Here is a 23,381-nt window from a genome sequence, read left to right on the forward strand (position 1 = left end):
ATGCGGATGCAGGCAGCTAGGGCGTTGCATGCTAGGTTTAGGCTGGTGCAACGCGCTCGGTTGGTTGCAACCCCGGATGCCCCGAGACTGCCCTGTTTTGGTTATAGTGGACCCAGACTTGGGGGTGGGGGTCACTTCGACTCTGGTTCCGTCCGCCCCTTCTGTTGTTCATTCGGTCCCCTCCACCTCCCTTGCTTCCGGCTCTGAAGTGTCTGAGGGTTTCGGAGTCGAGGCATGGTCTTGTTGGTGTTGAGACTCTGGCGGTCTCGGGGGGAATTCGGGTTGCGGCGGAGGCATTCGAGCCTGGTCCTTCTGCCGGAGCTTCTGGGTCTGGCCAGTGGGCCCCCTTCGTTCCTGCTTTTTCAGCAGCTCCCGCCTTTTCTTTGGAGGCCGGCTTGGCCCCGTGTTCTCAGGACGAGGTTCCCGGGGTTGGCTTGGGGGCCTTGGGCCCCGTTGGACCCCGCCTGGGTTTTTCTGCCCTCCAAGCGGGGTTGGTATTACAAGGAGAGGGGTTCTCTTTCGCTCCCTCTGCATACGAATTGGATTTGGTGTCCGCTCCTCCCCGGGTTCGGTTCCGTGATCCCGCGGGTTCTTCGCGTCCGTCCATCTGGAGGGTTTCCGGCTTCCCGAGCCTCGTCTTCTGAGGTGCGGGAAGCCTTGGCGGCTTACCTCCTACGCAACCCAGATTATGCCTTCATGATGGATCTGCTGATTCGTTCTGGGTTCGTTATGAAGTTCCGGAGTCATCCTGGATGGCAGCCTGTCCTCTTTTTTTTGTTGGAGGCTTGGCACACATTCTGTCGGTCCTGCGAGCTTGAGTGACGAGACACTCAGTCGGCATTTCAGGTTTTTCTGGAGGGCGCCTTCGACCATCTCAATGCTTGTTTGTTTGCCCATCTCCTTCCGCGGGATGTTGGTGTCATGCAGCTTCACGTGCAGGTTCCTTCCCTTTCGGCTGCCTTGGTGGTGGAGGATTTGCGTACTCGTGGCCTGCTTGCCTCGGCCCTGTGTTTCTTTTCCCTACTTGAGCTGTCCTCAGACTCACTTGAGTTGGATGTGAGGGTGCTTGGGGCCGCTGCCGGGTCCGGTGCGCTGCCCTCCGTGGTGCGGGTGTCGTCTGCTTTGTTGAAGCTCTTTGCGCCGCTCGTGCGTTATGCGGTTTCGTGGTTCTATGCTTCTCGCCTCGCGTGTCGGCAGGTGGTGATGGCTTCTTCTTTAGAATCCACTTGGGCCCCTGGCTCTTTAGTTGTCTTCTCCTTTTTGTCCGTTGCTGTTTGCTGAGTCTGCTGTGGTGCAGTACCTGCAGGCGGCCTCGGTTAGTTGTCGGGCTATGTCTGAGTTGTTGTTTCAGGGGGCTCGTGGGGGGCCTTCCTGGAAAGGTCGTGCCAGGGCTCGGGGTTCTTTTTGTCGTGGTAGGCCATTGGTGCCAGATTCGGGGCAGGCGCAACCTCCGGTTCCAGCTGTTTCTGGTCGGTGCAGGGATCGCCCTGTTCGCTGCTTAGGTTCTGGTTCTGGCCTACTTCGACGACTGGCTGGCTTGGGCTCCCAGCCAGTCCGCATGTCTGCTCACCAGGGATTTGGTTCTTCCCAGCTCGCCGGGTTTGGGTTCTTGGTGAACTGGAGGAAGTCCCCTCTGTTTCCCTCTCAGGTTCAGTCTTGGCTGGGTTTGGTTTGGGACGCTCGCACCGCTTCCTTGTCTCTGCCTCCGGCGACTCTGCTTCGCCTGCAGTCCCACCTTTGTCTGTTTCTGAGGGGCTCCCGGGTCATGCAGCGGCTGCTCGGGAGTTTGTGTGAGACCCTGAACTTTGCCGTGATGGTCTACTGCCAGGTCGGGTGTGGCTTCACCGGCTCTTCTGGTTCCTTCAGGGACGTACGTCCCTTCCGCCTCTCTCTCGCGACCGTTTGGTTCTGCCAACAAGAGCTTTGCGACGGTTGCTGCATCGCTCACTTCCTTTTTTTTTTTTCGGGGTTCAGTGCCTTGGCGCCTACCCGAGCCCATGCTCGATGTGTTCATAGACGCGTTGTCTCTTGGCTGGGGCTTTGTGACCAGTGCTCACAAGTCCGGCCAGGGGCGGTGCAGTCCATCCTTCCATCGGGCTCACAGCACAGTAAGGGAGTTCGCGGCAATGTGGATGTCGTTCCGGAGGGTTTGAGTCGCTCACTGATCGACGATCCGGCTACATTCAGACTGCTCCCCGGTGGTTCCTTGCCTGAACCAAAGGGGGTTTGATGCGATACTTGGCTCTTTATTTAGGGCTGGTCGCTTCGGGAGACTTGTCTGCTGAGCTCTCGGGGTTTGACTCTCCTGGCGGTTCACGTCCGGGGATTGTCCAATGTCCTGGCAGATGGCCTGTCTCGTTTCCTTTTTCTTTCCACGGAATGGACAGTCAATGCCAACTCTTTTCATTGGCTGTGCCAGATGTTCGGGACTCCGGACGTGGCTCTCTTTGTGTCGGCATGGTCGAGACGTCTCCCGGTATACGTGGCGCCCTTCCCCAACTGTGAGGCCGTCGGGGTCAATGCCTTCAGGCAGGACTGGACGAGGTGGGTTAGCTATACCTCTTTCCCCCGGTTCAGCTGTTCCAGGTCCTGGCTCACTTGGAGACTTACTAGGGAAGAGTTATCCTTCTGGCTCCTTGGTGGCCGGCCTGGCCTTGGTTTCATGTTTGCTTGGTGTCCGAACCCGAGGGTCTTCTCGCAGCCCTGCGTTTTTCAGCGGATCGGTCCAGCCCAGTACGAGGCTGGTTCGGTCTTCTCCTCGAGTCTTTGCATCTAGAGTTTTTGACTCGGGTTTATTATCACTTGTATGGTGTGCAGGTGGCTTCGTTGTTGGTTTCCCACCTATGTGCTTCGTCTCGGCGACAGTATGAAGTTTCCTTGCGGTCCTTCCGGTTCTTCCTATCACTGTTGTTCTGTCCTTTCTCTCTTGGTTGTTCGAGGACCATCATCTTATGCCGAATACTGTTGCCTCGTGCCCATGCGGAGCCCATGCGGAGCTGGCGAAGCCGCTTTAGTTTGCTTTCGGTGTTAATGTTACTTCTGCCCTGTTCCGCAAGCTGTCTTGAGCGTTGTTTCACCTCCGGCCTGCTCATGCGCCTCCTGAGCCGTCCTGGTCTCATTTCTCTTTTCTCCTCGGTTTGTTGTGGCCCCTTCTGTTCGGGATTATTTTTCTAAAGCTCTTTTTCCCATTGGCATTGGCCTCTGGGGGTCAGGTCGCGGAGCTTCATGCTCTCCTCTGGCGCAGGGGTTTCTGCTCCTTTGGTCCTGGTGGTCGTTTTGTTAGGTTGCAACCTTCTCCTTCTTTTCTGGCAAAGAATGAAATGGCTGCATTTCGGAGGGAAGCCTTGGGTTGATGATGCTTGCTTGATAAGACTGGGGGTGCATCATGTGTTGTGTCTGGTTGCGGCTCTCCGCCATTATTTGTGCACCATGGCTTCAGTGGCTAGGGATGCGCTTTGGGTTGACCCGGTTTTCCTTCTTCCCTGTTCTCGGGCTTGGGTCTCTCAGGTTGTCTGCAGGGTTATTAAGTCTAGCCAGCCTGCGGTTTATTTCAATGCCCACAAGGTGAGTATGTTTGCTGCTTTGGCTGCCATCTTTAGCAACATGTCTCGGGTTGACGTTCGGGCGCGGGGTTTTTGGAGGTCGAACAGGGTCCTGCCTGCTCGCTACCTGTTGAATATTCCAGGATCAGGTAGGGCCTGTGTTGCCTTGGGTCAGCGGTTGCAGCCAGTTGTCTTGACTTCGTGTTGAGGAGTGAGGACGAACAGACTCCTGGGTAAGTCCCCGTTTTTCCTTATCTTTGGGTAGTTAGCTCCAGGGAAGCCAACGGGGCTCCCCCAGAAAAACCACGTTGAATGTAATGAAAAGCCATTTTCTGGGTGGCTCGTGGTCATCGGTAGGCAAGAACTTCATGCATTGACAGATGCCAGAAAGATATACATATCCATATCAGCCATGGATAGCACCGGGGAGCCTCCGGGACTCACCCAGAAAATGGCGTTTCATTACATTGAATGCTGTTTTTTTCTTTGAAAGTTAAATTTCAAGGCTAGGGTGTGGGAAATACACTAGATATAGTGAAATCTCTTTACAGACAGGTTCTCTTGGTAGTTGTCCTTCATATGGCAGGCTGAAATTAAAATTTTGCTCGTTGAAATCAGCCATTAAAGCATAGGAAATATTAGATATGAATGGTAACTCAATTGATATGGCTGCAATCATGTTTTTAATTATTTTTGTAGATGGACTCAATATTACAAGAAATAGTTGGAGAGTTGAGAAAGCTATTTAGGTATTTAAACCCAAATTGCAATGAATTTGGGTTGGTTCCATATAGTTTGTTGAATTGGGGTTGTACTGTACCAAATATTCATGGCACTGCATGGTAACCATTTTTATCTTTTGGTCTCTTCTAGTGGTATGCATACAGATTAACACATGAACTGGTCGTTTTTCTGTTGCCAGTCTGTGAAATGTCTTCAAGACAGTGGCAAGGTAAATACTAAGGATGTACAAGGCATTCATTAGGTAATTACCTAAGTGTAGTTACAGGATGAGAGCTACACTCATGGTATCCCATCTTCCCAGCACTCTGTCATATAATTCTTTGAAATTACTGACGGTTTTGGCCTCCACCACCTTCTCACTTAACTTGTTCCAACCGTCTACCACTCTGTTTGCGAAAGTGAATTTTCTTATATTTTTCCGGCAGCTTTGTTTCATTAGTTTAATATATTAAATTTATTAGTTTAAATCTAAACCTCTGTTACTTTACAGAGGTGCAGTTGTAACAGCATCTCTGTGTCCCAGCCTGATTGTTGATGGTGTAGCATTCTTCTGAAGTAGTTGAGACACCAAATCATAGCACTTCAGATTTATATTGCACTCAGCCAGGCTGAGATGCATACTGTATCTGCTTTCTGAAACACGTATTCATTATACAGTTCTGTATAACAAAAGATTTCATCATTAGGTAGGAGAGTCAGCTTGGTGCTTTTTTCTCAGTTACTTTCTTGGGTATAACAGTGACTATCAAGCAAACTAATTGCCAATATTTCTCTAGACTTGTAAATTTTCAAATACAAATTCCCATTTGTATATTTTAAGATCTCAGCTATGATTCAGATATTGCAATTTACGTGCTCTGAGGAGAAAAAACAGACTGTAGTTTAAATGCTTAATATATTCTGTACTGAAAGTGAAAGATCTCTGAATTTGTTATACTGTAGTGAGAATATGTTGCTAATTTATGGTGTATTATCCACTAAGCTAAATAAAGTTTATCTATCATCTCGAATTACCATAAAATGAAGATTACCTAGTTATACGCCCATCATCAACCACCCTGAGATGCACCAACCCTGAGATCTAACAGCTGTTCACATAATGAATGTAAATTGTGCAACTAGATGCATGTTTACAGACCCTTCTTCCCTCCCCATCCCCACTATGTCTGTGTGTGTAATTATTTAAGTGTAGTTACAGGATGAGAGCTAGCTCGTGGTGTTTCGTCTTCCCAGTATTCTGTCATATAACGCTTTGAAACTACTGACGGTTTTGGCCTCCCACAACATTCTCACTTAACTTGTTCCAACTGTCTACCTTCTGACTGCAAAATAAATCTTTATAGCATTTTGTTAGCCCCTTTATTTCCTTAGCTTGAAATTATGACCTCTTGTTCTTGAGGTTGCCAGTTTCAGGAATTCCTGTTTGTCAGTTTGGTCAATTTCCATTATTATTTTATAAGTGGTGATCATATTGCCTCTTTCTTTAATTTTCTAGCTTTGACATATTTAACACCTCTAGCTTCTCTCCATAACACTTGTTTTTTCAGTTCCAGAAGCCATTTTGTAGCATGCCTTTGCACCTTTTCCAGTTAATTGATGTACTTCTTAAGATATGGGCACCATACAACTGCTACATATGGTGAGTGTGTGTGTGTTTGTTTTTTCTACTTTACCATCAACACATTTGATAGAATTTTCCTATATTAGTTTATATCGTTAAAGTAGGATGTCTGTTTCTCTATCTAAAACAGGAGGCCAGACACATGGGGTTAGCTTCACCCAGCTTTCCACACTGACACATGAGGAATATGTGATTATTATAGGCCAGTTGGGGTTGGACCCCAGTGCCACCTTTTAAGAAATATTGGCATCTATGGCGACCCTCTGCAATATTCATGGTCCCAAAATGGGGATGTGTTTCCATAGAGGTTTTAGCAGTTTCTCAGTGCTTCATAATAAATTTTCTGAGAAGAGGGATGATGTTGGGGGAGAGGGGAGAAAAAGGGTGATTGTGGAGATGGGGATAGGTGAAGAGAGATGAGAGGGGGAGAGACTCGGGCACAGCTGGGTACCCTATCTAGTAATGTATGTACAAAGGCAACAATAAACTTTGCAAATCTATGGATGTCCACTATCATGTTTCATTACACAAATGGACAAAGCGACAACATATTATCGTTTTATATCACTTCATGTAGGAAATATATCAGGTGTGAGTGAGCAACACAACTTTTCTACTCTGGCATATTTTTTTATTAAGTGAGTGAAACAAATTAACAAAATTACTTAAATTTCATGACTTTCACTGACTGGATTTGGGTAGCTATGGTGTCACTTAACATTACATGTAAGCTGGTGTTTATGTCATTTAAAGGAGAGTGATGTGCAGTAGTGCAGTAATCAATATCGACACATCAGTTGGACAGTTAACACAATTATAAATTAGTATTTTTTAGCATAATAGTTGAGTTATTCAGCTGGGGGACTCATGTTCTCAGTACTCAGTGATTCATCTTAGGACTCGTGTTGTCAGTATTCTCTGATTCATCTTGTAACTCGTGTTGTTAGTACTCATGTTTCTAATAGGTTCATTTTCCAGGTCTAAGTAACTTGAAATATACATGGAAGGGGGGGGGGTGCGCCGCTTGGGCCTCGTTCCCCTTGTCTGGGGGGGTTGGGGGGAGGAAAGAGAGGACTGCTGTACTCTGCTCTAAATGACTTTCCCAAATACTTGCAAGTCCTACACACCAGGGAACGTTCCATGCTTCCAACATATTTAGCCCGTTTTCTCGATTTGCCACTCCGTAAAAAATGCAACTGTTTAATCCAACCAGAAATTAATGAAACTAAACTACTCACCTAATTTATCAAGGCCGGAGATTAAACAAAATATGTAATCCGTTGCTTAGTTTTTATTAATACGGTGAGTTTCTAACATTGGTCGATTACGTGAAACCTGGGACGTATTACATGGGAGGACAGGCTCCGGGTTTAGTGTCACCACTCCACTTACTCCGAGCTACATTTAGTTGAATAACAGTACTGTATGTAGATAAATTTTAGTATGTTAAGGAAGGTTACTGAAAATATATTCTTTGGATACAGTGGAAATGTGTTTGGGAGGTGGACTTGGTACGCAAACATCGTGGTGTTTGGTCAGATGTTAAACTAGTGTGCTTGTTTTTTTAAATAAAGAACAACTAAAATTTTAGAAAATAATACACAGTTAATAAACTAAAATAAAATTTAAGTTAAAGATTTTTAATATAAATTTTTGGAAATAATATATCAATTTTTGGAAATAAGGTATAATTAGTTAAGGCAAATTGTATTACAGCTTCCATATAGTGTAGAAGTTGTCTTAGAACACACCGCACTAATGTGTGAAGGGTTCTTATCGTAATATGAGTGCACGGGAGTGCTTCAAGCACCCAGCATGCTTTTTATTGGTGATCACACACGTGTGCGCGCGCATACACACACACACACACACACACACACACACACACACACACACACACACACACACACACACACACACACACACACACACACACACACACACACACAAACACACACACAACAGACTGCATTTTCATGGACTGTCAGAAAGCCTTTGACACATTACCCCATAAAGGACAAGAAACAGCGAGTAAACTGTGAGGGGGGGGGGGAGAGACACCAGAGTGGCGCTATGTCACCAGCGGAGCCCCACAGGGCTCTTTACTTGGACCCATCCTATTTCTAATATATGTAAACGATCTTCCGGAGGGTATAGACTCATTCCTCTCAATGTTTGCTGATGATGCAAAAAAATGAGAAGATTCAAGACAGATGAAGACAGACAGAGACTACAGGATGACCCGGACAAACTGGAGGAATGGTCTTGAAAATGGCCACTAAAGTTTAACTCAGGAAAGTGTAAAGTAATGAAATTAGGCGAAGAGAGCAGAAGGCTGAACGTAAGGTACCATCTGGGAGGTGAAATCCTGCAAGAGTCAAATATAGAGAAAGATCTGGGGGTTGATATCACACCGAATCTGTCCCCAGAAGTCCACATCAAAAGGATATCATCAACGGCATATGTTAGACTGGCCAACATGAGAACTGCTTTTAGAAACTTGTGTAAGGAATCGTTCCAGACATTGTATACCACTTATGTCAGACCAATCGTAGAGTATGCAGCTCCAGCCTGGAGTTCACATTTAGTTAAACACAAGACAAAGTTAGAAATGATTCAGATGTATGCCACCAGACTAGTCCCAGGACTGAGAGGTATGAGCTACTAGGAAATGCTGAATCTCACGTCCCTGGAAGACATGATCACCACCTGCAAAATTCTCAGGGAAATTGACAGGATGGACATATACAAACTATTTAACATGGGTGGAACACGAACAAGGGGACACGGGTGGAAACATAGTTTTCAAATGAGCCACAGAGACATTATAAATAATGTTTTCAGTGTCAGTAGTTGACAAACGGAATCAAATGTAAATTTGATAGAGCCCAGTAGGCTCCAGAATCTGTACATCAGCCGAGTGACAGTTGAGAGGCGGGACAAAAGGGCCAAAGCTTAACCCCGCAAGTACAACTAGGCGAGTACACACACGCACAAGCACATATGCACACACACGGGGCCAAAGAGCCGAAGCTCAACCCCCGCAAGCACAACTAGGTGAGTACACATGCACAAACACCCACTCATTGGTGTTTAATAAAGCTGAACGTGCTTTGGTGTTTGTTAATTAACAGTTGTTGTAGTAAGGTGGTGCGTAATTGATCTGTGTCATTCTGCGTGTGCTCGAGCGTACGTGTGTACTCACCAACTAGGTGAGTACACCCATACGAAACACTTATTTTCTTAAACAGTAACGGGCACTTAGTGGACAAAGACAGAATGAAAGGACCAACCGCCACCACGGGGTATCCAGCAGCACATGACCTCTACAGCCTCGCCTGGACAACACCCAATTACTCGCCTGGTTGTGTAAGCGGACAGTGGTTGGTGGGTCCTCAATTTCAGTCATCTATGTGGTGTACAAAGCAAGTTAAAATATAACCCATTGTTTTCATATAAAAATTTAAGACTCATGTAGCACATTCAGGGTAGGAAGCTTAACAATAATTTTAATAATATTTCATCAGGTTCTGAAAAGTATAACTGATGACATTCCATAGTGATCGCGGAAATAATGTAATCATCAAATTCTTTAAAGAAACTCTAAACAAAAGGTTTTCCATCTTGCATTTTTGTAAGAACTGAAGTTAGTTTTTGAGTGGCTGTGGGTTGAGTTATCGAGTTATTACCTTCACATCGTATGAGACTTGGGTAGAGTAACACTTATAACAATGATGATAATCATAATGTTGTATTTATACAGCGAATACATTGAACCAGTAACGTGGTTGCATAGTGGGATTAGTAGGTAAAGTAATTGTTTATTATATAAAGCCTCATGTTAGGAAGACAGTCGCGGGCAACTGTAGTAGGAGAGACGCAGGAGACCCATTACTTAACACTACACAGTCCTACCCATTACTTAACACTACACAGTCCTACCCATTACTTAACACTACACAGTCCTACCCATTACTTAACACTACACAGTCCTACCCATTACTTAAACCTACACAGTCCTACCCATTACTTAACACTACACAGTCCTGTATAATCTTTGTAAACTCACAAGATAACAGAAACTTTATTTTTGCAAAGATTTAACTGAGAACAAGAGACGAACGATGAATCGCTGACTACACGTATTCATCATCAATGCACACGCACTAGATTGTCGCAAGCTAAAATGTGAGCCTAACAGCTGGAGCCCGATCCCCTAGTAACTGGCGACGCGAGCCACAAGCTTGTGGAGAAACACTGAAGTGTGAGGAGAGGAAACAAGTGAACTAGAACAATAACAGCCGAGGATAACATCGCCTGTAGTTATAGAACGAGCAACATCACCACCAGAAAGACACTAGCTATAGCCACTATGGGTGGTCAGGAGCCATGAGATCAGGCGACCTGCAGTTCAAACTCTACATTGTAAACTGTCACTGATGTACATATGAGTCAGCCCACAGGAAGACGCACCAATACTTACCGCGGGAGAGAGACAGGAGATGCTGCAGGCTGTGGGAGGAGATACGTGAAATAGGCAGTGACAGCTTATATATACTTATATACGGCAACAATGGTTTAACAGTGACAGACTGACGACAGTAATTGTGAAGAATCATTTGTAGAATAAAGATTTTGAGATAATTTTTAACAAAGTTTTTTTGCTTGATTTTCTTCGTGAGTAGGACTGCAATTTGTTTATGAATGAGACTGGTGCTACATAGTCTCCCCTGTTTGGCGCCTTCTTTTGATAATTACTTACTAATGAATGAGATGCGAGTGTACAGCTTATAGTTAACTCAAGTGACAGAAAGATGGGAGTTTTACCGCAGATTCGAAACTTGGCAGACTAATAGCCTAGGCTATTGAAATGGCTATTAGGCGTTAACAAGCGCAGTTAGTTATTCCCACATATTAAGTACTGCTCTATGTATAATGCACGACGTAATAGAACTTCAAAAGAGAACGACAAAGAATGTACGTCCGCAGTGATGTAAAATGGTGAGGAGAACTAGTTGTACGGGCGGCGGAGGGTTGCGCGGCCACACCGTGTTCCTCCGCGGCTCGGTGGTCAGTGCACAAGCAACAGTGGTGGGGTGAATACTGTCTGTCCGGGTTTCGCTAAAATGAAGTGTCCTGAATGATTTCAAAATGAAACGTAAACGGAATCATGGCTAAAACAAGAGAGGAAATAGTGGGCAAACGGTTTCTCAGTGTTTCTGGTAGTTCTAAGTTGAAATTATCCAAAATAAACGAATGGGATTGGCGCGCTGGAGTAATAAGAGCTTGTACCCACACGGACTCCAAGCATCATGATCTGCAGGTAAGATGGGATGACAGGTGATGGCAGTGTGTCGGGGCGGGTGGCAGGCACCTGGTGGGCAGCCGCGGTGGGCGTCGACACGTGAACTGATGTTTGTTTACCACCCACCTCGCCCCCACCTCCTCCCCCGCCCCTCCACCCACCGCTATTATGTCCCTCATATTCTTTCTGTCATCTTTGATATCCTCAAATGTCATCTGTTGGGTTTGTGGGGCTTCTTCCGCTGCGTCACCGGGATTTATGAGACGAAAGGAATCTGAATATTTCTAGAATGTCCGCCTGAGAGAGTCGCCATAACGAGGCGGTGATCTGTACCTCATCTTGACAGGTGTAATGACTCCGTGTTGTTGTGGTGACAGGTGTAGCCACGAGAGTGGTGCAGAGTGTGGTAAATGTAGTTCTCTTAAACTCTGTGGCCCATCCCCCCCCCTCCCTGCATGACAGGTGGATGACAGACTTAATGTACTCAGGAAGTTGTGCTTGCGGGGGTTGAGCTCTGGCTCTTTGGTCCCGCCTCTCAAACGTCAATCAACTGATGTACAGATTCCTGAGCCTACTGGGCTCTATCATATCTACATTTGAAACTGAGTATGGAGTCAGCCTCCACCACATCACTGCCTAGTGCATTCCATTTACTAACGACACTGAAAAAATTCTTTCTAATGTCTCTGTGGCTCATTTGGGTACTCAGCTTCCACCTGTGTCCCCTAGTGCCTGTGCCACCCGTGTTGAATAATCCATCCTTGTATATTCTGTCAATTCCACTGAGAATTTTGTATGTGGTTATCATGTCTCCCTGAGCTCTTGTCTTCCAGCGACGTGAGATGCAGTTCACTCAGCCTTTCCTCGTAACTCATGCCTCTTAGTTCTGGGTCCAGCCTAGTGGCATACCTCTCAACTTTTTCCAGCTTTGTCTTGTGCTTGACAAGGTACGGGGTCCACGCTACGGCTGCATACTCAGGATTGGCCTTACATACGTGGTATACAAGGTTCTTAAAGATTCCTGACACAAGTTTCTGAAGGCAGTTCTGATGTTAGCCAGCCTCGCATACGTCGTCGATGTTATTCTTTTGATGTGGGCTTCAGGAGACAGGTTTGGCGTGATATCAACTCCTCAATCTTTATCTCTGTCCGTTTCGTGTAGAACTTCATCTCCCATTCGGTATCCAGTGTCTGGCCTCCTATTTCCTCCACCTAGTTTCATTACCTTACATTACATTTACTCCGGTTGAACCTTAGTAGCCATTTGTTGGACCATTCCTTCAGTTTGTTTAGGTCATCTTGTAGCCTCATACTATCTTCCTCTGTCTTAATCTCCTCATAATCTTTGCATCATCAGCAAGCATTGAGAGGAACGAGTCTATTCCCTTTGGGAGATCATTTGCATATATCAGGAACAGTATAGGTTCTCAAGGACTGATCCCTGTGGGACTCCACTGGAGACGCCTCGCCACTCTGAGACCTCACCCGTCACAGTGACTCGCTGTCTTCTATTGCTTAGGTACTCCCATATCCAGTGGAGTACCTTCCCTTTCACTTCTGCCTGCATATCAAGTTTGTGCACTAATCTCTTATGTGGTGCTGTGTCAAGGGCTTTCTGGCAATCCAAAAATATGCAGTCTGCCCACCCCTCTCTTTCTTGCCTGACTTTTGTTGCCTGGTCATAGAATACAATACATCCTGTGAGGCATAATTTGCCTTCCCAGAACCCATGCCGATGTTGTGATACAAAGTTCTTCTGCTCCAAGTGTTCCACTAGCTTTTTTCGCACAATTTTCTCCATCAGCTTGCATGGTATGCAGGTTAGTGACACTGGCCTGTAGTTCAGTGCCTTCTGTCTATCACCCTTCTTGAATATCGGGACTACATTAGCTGTCTTCCAATTTTTTGGCAGTTCACCTTTTACCAGTGATTTATTATACAACATGGAGAGTGGCTGGCACAGAGCTTCTGCTCTTTCCTTCAGTGTCCAAGTTATCTATCTGGGCCTATGGCCTTTGTCACTTCCAACTCTAGCAGATGCTTCCTCATCTCCCCACTGGCAATCACAAACTCATCTAGTGATGTTTAGTTAGATATTCCCTCTCTTATATCTGGAACTTCCCCTTGCTCTACTGTGAAGACCTCCTGGATTTTCTTATTGAATTCCTTGCACACTTCCCTGTCGTTTGTAGTAAATTTGTCTATCCCTATCCTTAGTTTCATTACCTGTTCCTTCACTGTTGTTTTTCTCCTGATGTGGTTGTGCAGCAATTTAGGTAGAGTCTTTGCCTTGCTATGTCATTTTCATATTGTCTTTCTGCCTCTCTTCTCCACTCTGACATATTCATTCCTGGCACTCGGGTATCTTTCTCTGCTCACTAGTGTCCTATTATTTCTACAGTTTCTCCACGCCCTTGTACTTAGTTGCTTTGCTAGCTTACATCTCTGATTATACCATGGGTTATTCGTCAGCATTTCATTTCTTTCCTTTTGGACTGGGATGAACTTGTCTGCTGCCTCCATACACTTCTGTATGATGAAGTCCATCATGTCTTGGGCCGTCTTTCCTCTGAGTTTCCCAGTTATATATGTTTGGAATTTTCTTATCTCCACATAGTTTCCCCTTCGGAATGCCAGCCTTTTGTTTTCTGGGCCCTTCCTTGAGTACATTAACCGTTTCTCGACCAGATACTCGAACATTAGTACACTGTGATCGTTCATTCCCACGGGGGCTTCGAAGCCGATTTCCCTTATACCTGCTTGATGGGGTTCTGGGAGTTCTTCTATTCCTCAAACCTGTCCCGAGGCCAGGCTTGACTTGAGAGTTTGGTCCACCAGGCTGTTGCTTACAGCGGCCCGCAGGCCCACATACCCACCACAGCCCGGTTGGTCCGGCACTCCTTGAAGAAAACTTATCTTGTTTTCTCTTGAAGATGTCCACGGTTATGTCGGAGTCACTCAGAGTGAAGACTAGGTCGAGTTTAGCTGGTTTATCGTTGCCTCTCATTCTTGTGGGTACCCCCACATTCTGTCATTCTGTCACGGGCTGCTTCCTGGGGGTGGAGGCCTGGTCGAGGACCGGGCCGCGGGGACACTGAAAGCCCCGAAAACGTCTCAAGATAACCCCTGACATGCTGACTTAAAAATCTATTCTATCGTGATTGAAGTCCCCCATGATGAGCAGATGGGTTCTATTTCTACAAGCAGAAGTCTCTTTCAATAATAATGTTGTCTACCATGTTGTTTTTGCCATACTCTTGCCTGGGTCTTCTGTCGCTTGGTGGAGGGTTATGTATATCACTGCTACTACTACTCTTGCTCCTCCCATTGTCATGGTGCCTGTAATATAATCTCTGAACCCCTCGCAACCAGGAATTACCATTTTACCCGGTTGATCTTCTCGAAACTCCTTTCCTTTCTTATCAGTAGGGCCACTCTGTCTCCTCCCCTTCCTTCCCTCTCCTTATTATAGTGTAGTCTAGGGAAACGCCACATTCGTTATGATTCCTGAGTTTTGTTTCCGTGAGTCCAATTACATTCGGGTTGCCTTCTTGTGTATGTGGGCTGTACTTTGTGCAGAAAGGCCCCCCCCCCCACCAATCCCTGCATGACAGGTGGATAACAGATTTAGGGGCCTGACGGCTAAGTGGACAACGCTAGGGATTCGTAGCACTATGGTCTGGGGATCGATTCCCACCGGAGGCGGAAATAAATGGGTAGAGTTTCTTTCACCCTGATGCTCTGTTCACCTAGCAGTAAATAATAGATACCTGGGAGTTAGACAGCTGCTACGGGTCGATTCCTGTGTGTGTGTACTCGCCTAATTGCTCACCTAATTGTGCTTGCGGGGGTTGAGCTCTGGCTCTTTGGTCCCGCCTCTCAACTGTCAATCAACTGGTGTACAGGTTCCTGAGCCTACTGGGCTCTATCATATCTACACTTAAAGCTGTGTATGGAGTCAGCCTCCACCACATCACTGCCTAATGCATTCCATTTGTCTACTACTCTGACACTGAAAAAGTTCCTTCTAACGTCTCTGTGGCTCATGTGGGTACTCAGTTTCCACCTGTGTCCCCTTGTTCGCGTCCCACCAGTGTTGAATAGTTTATCCTTGTTTACCCGGTCGATTCCTCTGAGGATTTTGTAGGTTGTGATCATGTCTCCCCTTACTCTTCTGTCTTCCAGTGTCGTAAGGTGCATTTCCCGCAGCCTTTCCTCGTAACTCATGCCTCTTAGTTCTGGGACTAGTCTAGTGGCATACCTTTGGACTTTTTCCAACTTCGTCTTGTGCTTGACAAGGTACGGGCTCCATGCTGGGGCCGCATACTCCAGGATTGGTCTTACATATGTGGTGTACAAGATTCTGAATGATTCCTTACACAGGTTCCTGAACGCTGTTCTGATGTTAGCCAGCCTCGCATATGCCGCAGACGTTATTCTTTTTATGTGGGCTTCAGGAGACAGGTTTGGTGTGATATCAACTCCTAGATCTTTCTCTCTGTTCGTTTCATTAAGTACTTCATCTCCTATTCTGTATCCTGTGTTTGGCCTCCTATTTCCACCACCTAGTTTCATTACTTTGCATTTACTCGGGTTGAACTTCAACAGCCATTTGTTGGACCATTCACTCAGTCTGTCTAGGTCATCTTGTAGGCTCCTACTATCGTCCTCAGTTTCAATCCTCCTCATAATTTTTGCATCATCGGCAAACATTGAGAGAAACGATTCTATACCCTCTGGAAGATCATTTACATATATCAGAAACAGTATAGGTCCAAGGACTGACCCCTGCGGTACTCCACTCGTAACGTCTCGCCAATCTGAGACCTCACCCCTCACACTGACTCGTCTCCTGTTACTTAGGTACTCCTGTATCCAACGGAGTACCTTCCCTTTCACTCCAGCCTGCATCTCCAGTTTTTTCACTAGCCTCTTGTGTGGCACTGTGTCAAAGGCTTTCTGACAATCCAAAAATATGCAGTCTGCCCACTCTTCTCTTTCTTGCCTTATTTTTGTTGCCTGGTCGTAGAATTCAAGTAACCCTGTGAGGCAGGACCTGCCATCCCTGAATCCATGTTGATGCTGTGTTACAAAGTTCTTTCGCTCCAGGTGCTCCACTAGCTTTCTTCGCACAATCTTCTCCATCATCTTGCATGGTATGCAGGTTAGGGACACTGGTCTGTAATTCAGTGCCTCCTGTCTATCCCCTTTCTTGTATATCGGGACTACGTTAGCTGCTTTCCAAATTTCTGGCAGTTCCCCTGTTGCCAGTGATTTGTTATACACCATGGAGAGCGGGAGGCACAGTTCTTCTGCTCCTTCCTTTAGTATCCAAGGGGAGATTCCATCTGGGCCTATAGCCTTTGTCACATCCAATTCTAGTAAACACTTCCTTACTTCCCCGCTGGTAATCTCAAACTCTTCCAGTGGTTCCTGGTTAGCTATTCCCTCTCTTATCTCTGGGATTTCTCCTTGCTCTAAGGTGAAGACCTCTTGGAATTTCTTATTCAGTTCCTCACACACTTCCTTGTCGTTTGTGGTGAATCCTTCTGCCCCTAACCTTAATTTCATAACCTGTTCCTTTACTGTTGTTTTTCTCCTGATGTGGCTATGCAGCAATTTAGGCTGTCTTTGCCTTGCTTGCGATGTCATTTTCGTATTGTCTTTCTGCCTCTCTTCTCATCCTAACATATTCATTCCTGGCATTCTGGTATCTTTCTCTGCTCTCCAGTGTCCTGTTATTCCTATAGTTTCTCCATGCCCTTTTACTTTGCTGCTTAGCTAGCCTACATCTCTGATTAAACCATGGGTTTCTCATCTTCATTTCACTGTTTTCCTTGTGTGTGTGTGTGTGTGTGTGTGTGTGTGTGTGTGTGTGTGTGTGTGTGTGTGTGTACTCACCTAGTTGTGTTTGCGGGGGTTGAGCTTTGGCTCTTTGGTCCCGCCTCTCAACTGTCAATCAACTGGTGTACAGATTCCTGAGCCTATTGGGCTCTATCATATCTATATTTGAAATTGTGTATGGAGTCTGCCTCCACCACAACACTACTTAATGCATTCCATTTGTTAACTACCCTGACACTGAAAAAAATCTTTCTAACGTCTCTGTGGCTCATCTGGGTACTAAGTTTCCACCTGTGTCCCCTTGTTCGTGTTCCACCCGTGCTAAAGAGTTTGTCTTTGTCCATCCTGTCAATTCCCCTGAGAGTTTTGTAGGTGGTTATCATGTCTCCCCTTACTCTTCTGTTTTCCAGGGTTGTGAGGTTCAGCTCCCTTAGCCTTTCCTCGTAACTCATTCCTCTCAGTTCCAGGACCAGTCTGGTGGCATACCTCTGAATCTTCTCTAACTTCGTCTTGTGTTTAACTAGGTATGTACTTCAGGCTGGAGCTGCATACTCCAGGATTGGTCTTACATAAGTGGTATACAGGGTCCTGAACGATTCCTTACACAAGTTTCTAAAGGCGCTTCTTATATTGGCCAGTCTAGCATATGCCACTGATGATATCCTTTTGATGTAGGCCTCTGGGGACAGGTTCGGTATGATATCGACCCCCAGATCTTTCTCTATTTGACTCTTGCAGGATTTCATCTCCCAGATGGTACCTTGTGTTCAGCCTTCTGCTCCCTTCGCCTAATTTCATTACTTTACATTTTCCTGAGTTGAACTTTAGCAGCCATTTTCTAGACCATTCCTCCAGTTTGTCCAGGTTATCCTGTAGTCTCTGTCTATCTTCATCTTTTTTTATTCATCTCATAATTTTTGCATCATCAGCAAACAATGAGAGGAATGAGTCTATACCCTCTGGAAGGTCGTTTACATATATTAGAAACAGGATGTGTCCGAGTACAGAGCCCTGTGGAACCCCGCTGGTGACATCTCGCCACTCTGATGCCTCCCCCCTCACCGTTACTCGCTGTTTTCTATTGCTTAGATACTCCCTTATCCACTGGAGCACCTTACCTTTTACTCCTGCCTGCTGCTCCAACTTTTGTAACAGCCTTTTGTGAGGTACTGTGTCAAAGGCTTTCTGACAGTCCAAGAAAAGGCAGTCTGCCCACCCTTCTCTTTCCTGCCTAATTTGTGTTGCTTGGTCATAGAATTCAATTAGGCCTGTGAGGCACGATTTACCATCTCTGAACCCATGCTGGTGGTGTGTTACAAAGCTGTTTCCCTCCAGATGCTCTATGAGCCTTTTCCTCACAATCTTCTCCATCACCTTGCATGGTATACAAGTTAGGGAAACTGGCCTGTTGTTCAGTGCCTCTTGCCTGTCACTCTTCTTGTATATTGGGACTACGTTAGCTGTCTTCCAACTTTCTGGTAGGTCTCCTGTTTCCAGTGACCTGTTATACACCATAGAGAGTGGCACACTTAGTGCTTCTGCACCTTCCTTTAGTATCCATGGTGAGATTCTGTCAGGCCCAACAGCCTTTGTCACATTCAGCACCAACAGATTCCTTTTGACCTCATCACTGGTGAGGTAAAATTCCTCCGAGGTTGTTCGGTTTGCCTCCTCATTTAGTGCAGAGACCTCTCCTTGTTCTATTGTGAAGACCTCCTGGAATCTCTTGTTAAGTTCTTCACACACCTCTTTGTCGTTCTCTGCGTATCTGTTCTCCCCATTTCTCAGTTTCATCACTTGTTCCTTTACTGCTTCCACAGCTGTTTTCCTGTTTTGTGTGTGTGTGTGTGTGTGTGTGTGTGTGTGTGTGTGTGTGTGTGTGTGTGTGTGTGTGTGTGTGTGTGTGTGGGAAAAAAATAATTGATTGACAGTTGAGAGTCGGGCCCAAAGAGCCAGAGCTCAAACCCCGGAAACACAACTAGATAAGTACAACTAGGTGAGTACAGACTTAATGTGGTTTAGGTGAGGTGTTCCTCGTATACGAAGCTCCCCCCCCCACCCCTGCACGACAGGTGGATGGCAGACCTGATGTATGCCGTACCCACATCAGGTGTCCAGTGGTGGCTGCTGCCCTCCTGCATGACACACCTGATGTGGGCCTGGCTCGGCCTGGCCTGGCCTGGCCTGGCCTGGCCTGGCCTGGGCTTACCTCACTTACCCGGGGAGTTAGCTGGCCTGGCTGGCCTGGCCTGGGCTGGCCTGGGCTGGCCTGGCCTGGGCTGGCCTGGGCTGGGCTGGGCTGGCCTGGGCTGGCCTGGCTCGTCTTCCTGGGGCAGTGGGTAGGCTGGGTGATATAACCCAAGTAATGCTCGTAGTCTTAGAATAGTATCTCGATAGTAAAAACACTTGGCCGTAAGCAAATATGTCAAGGGTAAAGGAACCTAGAACTGACTCACTACCAGTATACTGGGTGAATTTATAGAGTGCATAAACAAGTAATATAGGTTATATTTACAAGGTACAAAGATCTAGTATACGTTCAGTGCACTAAACCACAGCACCCCATCCTTCTCTGTTAGTACTTATAGTAACGATGAGGACCATAGTATATATACCGACCTACAACGAAATTAGAACGTAGAAATCTGAACTGTTGAGTTGGACAAGCCGGAAAATATTTTTTATTTGTGTTGCTTTGACAAATTAACTACCCTAACCTAACCTCCCTAGGCCTAATACACGATATCTGAGGCCTAATATAGTACATGTGTGTGCTATACTAGGCATAGGAATATTTAAGTTTGTTTTTGCGTCATGTATCTTAAAAGAATTCCATACTAGTCAGTGTACTACTATCTAAAAGCTAAGAACGTACGAATTGACTATTGCCACTCGTCACAATAGGTACTCTCTAAACAGGAGGATGTCGTAGTTAGATATTTGTAAGATTAGTATAAGGTTTCTCTGAAATACTTCCAAGTCAGTATGGTCATAAATTTAATCACTATGGATTTGACCAAAAACTTTAGTTACTAGTATTGGCAAATTTCTATAGACAACACAAAATACGATGCCCATACTCCCCACAGTAATCAAAATTCTTAAGTTACTAATACACACCAAATAATAAAGGTTCAGTAACTCTTGGCCCACCCAGTGTGAGCACTCACGCATGAGACCACGTGTCTCAGCCCACCCAGTGTGAGCACTCACGCATGAGACCACGTGTCTCAGCCCACCCAGTGTGAGCACTCACGCATGAGACCACGTGTCTCAGCCCACCCAGTGTGAGCACTCACGCATGAGACCACGTGTCTCAGCCCACCCAGTGTGAGCACTCACGCATGAGACCACGTGTCTCAGCCCACCCAGTGTGAGCACTCACGCATGAGACCACGTGTCTCAGCCCACCCAGTGTGAGCACTCACGCATGAGACCACGTGTCTCAGCCCACCCAGTGTGAGCACTCACGCATGAGACCACGTGTCTCAGCCCACCCAGTGTGAGCACTCACGCATGAGACCACGTGTCTCAGCCCACCCAGTGTGAGCACTCACGCATGAGACCACGTGTCTCAGCCCACCCAGTGTGAGCACTCACGCATGAGACCACGTGTCTCAGCCCACCCAGTGTGAGCACTCACGCATGAGACCACGTGTCTCAGCCCACCCAGTGTGAGCACTCACGCATGAGACCACGTGTCTCAGCCCACCCAGTGTGAGCACTCACGCATGAGACCACGTGTCTCAGCCCACCCAGTGTGAGCACTCACACATGAGACCACGTGTCTCAGCCCACCCAGTGTGAGCACTCACGCATGAGACCACGTGTCTCAGCCCACCCAGTGTGAGCACTCACACATGAGACCACGTGTCTCAGCCCACCCAGTGTGAGCACACACGCATGAGACCACGTGTCTCAGCCCACCCAGTGTGAGCACTCACGCATGAGACCACGTGTCTCAGCCCACCCAGTGTGAGCACTCACACATGAGACCACATGTCTCAGCCCACCCAGTGTGAGCACACACGCATGAGACCACGTGTCTCAGCCCACCCAGTGTGAGCACTCACGCATGAGACCACGTGTCTCAGCCCACCCAGTGTGAGCACACACGCATGAGACCACGTGTCTCAGCCCACCCAGTGTGAGCACTCACGCATGAGACCACATGTCTCAGCCCACCCAGTGTGAGCACTCACGCATGAGACCACGTGTCTCAGCCCACCCAGTGTGAGCACACACGCATGAGACCACGTGTCTCAGCCCACCCAGTGTGAGCACACACGCATGAGACCACATGTCTCAGCCCACCCAGTGTGAGCACACACGCATGAGACCACGTGTCTCAGCCCACCCAGTGTGAGCACACACGCATGAGACCACGTGTCTCAGCCCAGAGAACGATTACGTGAGCCGGGACAAGAGGTAGGCCATCAACCTTAACATAAATTAGGTTAAATTAAGCCTGCCAACCTTAGCATAAATTAGTAATTTGTCCCGTCTCTCATTACTCTTCATTACCTAACACAACTAACATTACCTTCATTCAAACAGAAAGTCACATATAAATAAATATTCAGGAACATTCGCAGATTCTTCTAGTAACATAATATGATAATGAAGTTTAGCAGTTCTGTAAACAAATATCCAGTGAAAGGGTTGGTAGCGCTGTTTATACATATATATATATATATATATATATATATATATATATATATATATATATATATATATATATATATATATATAATTATTATAATCTCACTCTCACTCACTCACTCACTCAAGAGAGGAGATAGGGAGGAGGCACTTAACTACAGACCTGTATTACTGACAAGCATCCCCTGCAAAATAACTGAAAGAATAATGGCTAAGACTTGTTGCAGAACATGAATTTTGTGAACAAACATCAACATGGGTTCAGGGAAGGGAACTCGTGCCAAACAAACCTGGAGTTCTGTCATAAAATAATAAGAATAAGTCAGGACAGGGAAGGATGGGCAGACTGCATATTTCTGGACTGCCTAAAAGCCTTTGATACAGTACCGCACATGAGACTGCTGTTCAAACTCGAGAGGCAGGCGGGGGTGGGGGGAAAGGGTCTAGCGTGGGTAAGGAACTGCCTAACAGGAATGAGCCAGAGAGTAACGGTACGGGGCGAGAAGTCGTACTGGCGAACAGTAACGAGTGGCGTACCTCAAGGATCTGTGCTGGGATCATTTCTATTTCTAATATACGTTAATGACATGTTTACAAGAGTAGAATTCTATATGTCGATGTTCGCGGATGACGAAAAATTAACGAGAAAAGTTGTGACAGATGAGGGTTGTAGGATCCTCAAGAGGACTTGAACAAGTTGCAAAGATGATCAGAGAAATGGCTAATGGAGTTAAACACGAGCAAATGTAAAGTTATGGATTGATTGATGATTGATGAAGATTAAGCCACCCAAAAGGTGGCACAGGCATGAATAGCCCGTAAGTGGTGGCCCTTTTGAGCCATTACCAGTATCAAGAGCTGATACTGGAGATCTGTGGAGGTGCGAATGCACCCTGCGTGACGGGAGATGTCTTCCTTGTTAATGTGTTAAGATGAAGATGAAGCCACCCAAAAGGTGGCACGGGCATAAATAGCCCGTAAGGGGTGGCCCTTTTGAGCCATCACCAGTATCAATAGATGATACTGGAGATCTGTTGGAAGTGCAGCTGCATCCTGCGTGACGGGAGATGTCTCCCGTGAAAAGTTATGGAAATGGGATTAGGTGATAGGAGACCAAAGGGACAGAACACAATGAAGAGAAACTACCCGTGATGATTCGAGAAAGAGAGACCTGGGAGTGGACCTAATCAACACCTAATAAAGGTGTTGTGCGCCTGAAGCGCACACAAATAGGATAACGACAGCAGCGTACTCTACAATGGTAAATGTTAGAACATCATTCAGGAAACTAAGTAAAGAGGCATTTAGGGCGTTGTACACTGCCTACGCGAGACCAGTCTTCAGAATATGCCGCCCATCATGGAGTCCCCACCTGAAGAAACACATAAGGAAACTGGACAAGGTTCAGAAGTTTGCCACGAGGCTCGTCCCAGAGTTTCGAGGGATGGGGTATAAAGAGCGTCTGCAGGAACTGAACCTGACGACACTAGAAAAAAGAAAGGATAGGTTGGGGGAACAAACTTTATTCATAATTTTACAACTAGATATGATAGGGAAATAGGACAGGAGTCATTACTATAAACAACCGATGGCTAGAAAGGCGGGATCCAAGAGTCAATTCTGCAGGCACAAATAGGTGAGCGCGCGCGCACACCTGGTGGCT

At 46.4% G+C, this 23,381-nt stretch overlaps 1 protein-coding gene across 1 annotated transcript in view; it reads left to right on the top strand.

The window, feature by feature from the left end:
• Nucleotides 1–2,419: 2,419 nt before the first annotated feature.
• LOC123769600 (streptococcal hemagglutinin-like) overlaps nucleotides 2,420–23,381 on the top strand; it is a 55,877-nt gene continuing 34,915 nt past the window's right edge. The window contains exon 1 of the mRNA XM_069308930.1: nucleotides 2,420–2,544. Within this exon, the coding sequence (XP_069165031.1) occupies nucleotides 2,420–2,544 (125 nt within the window). The remainder of the gene's footprint in view (nucleotides 2,545–23,381) is intronic.

Source organism: Procambarus clarkii, chromosome 63 (genome assembly GCF_040958095.1).
Source record: "Procambarus clarkii isolate CNS0578487 chromosome 63, FALCON_Pclarkii_2.0, whole genome shotgun sequence".
Lineage (NCBI taxonomy): Eukaryota > Metazoa > Arthropoda > Malacostraca > Decapoda > Cambaridae > Procambarus > Procambarus clarkii.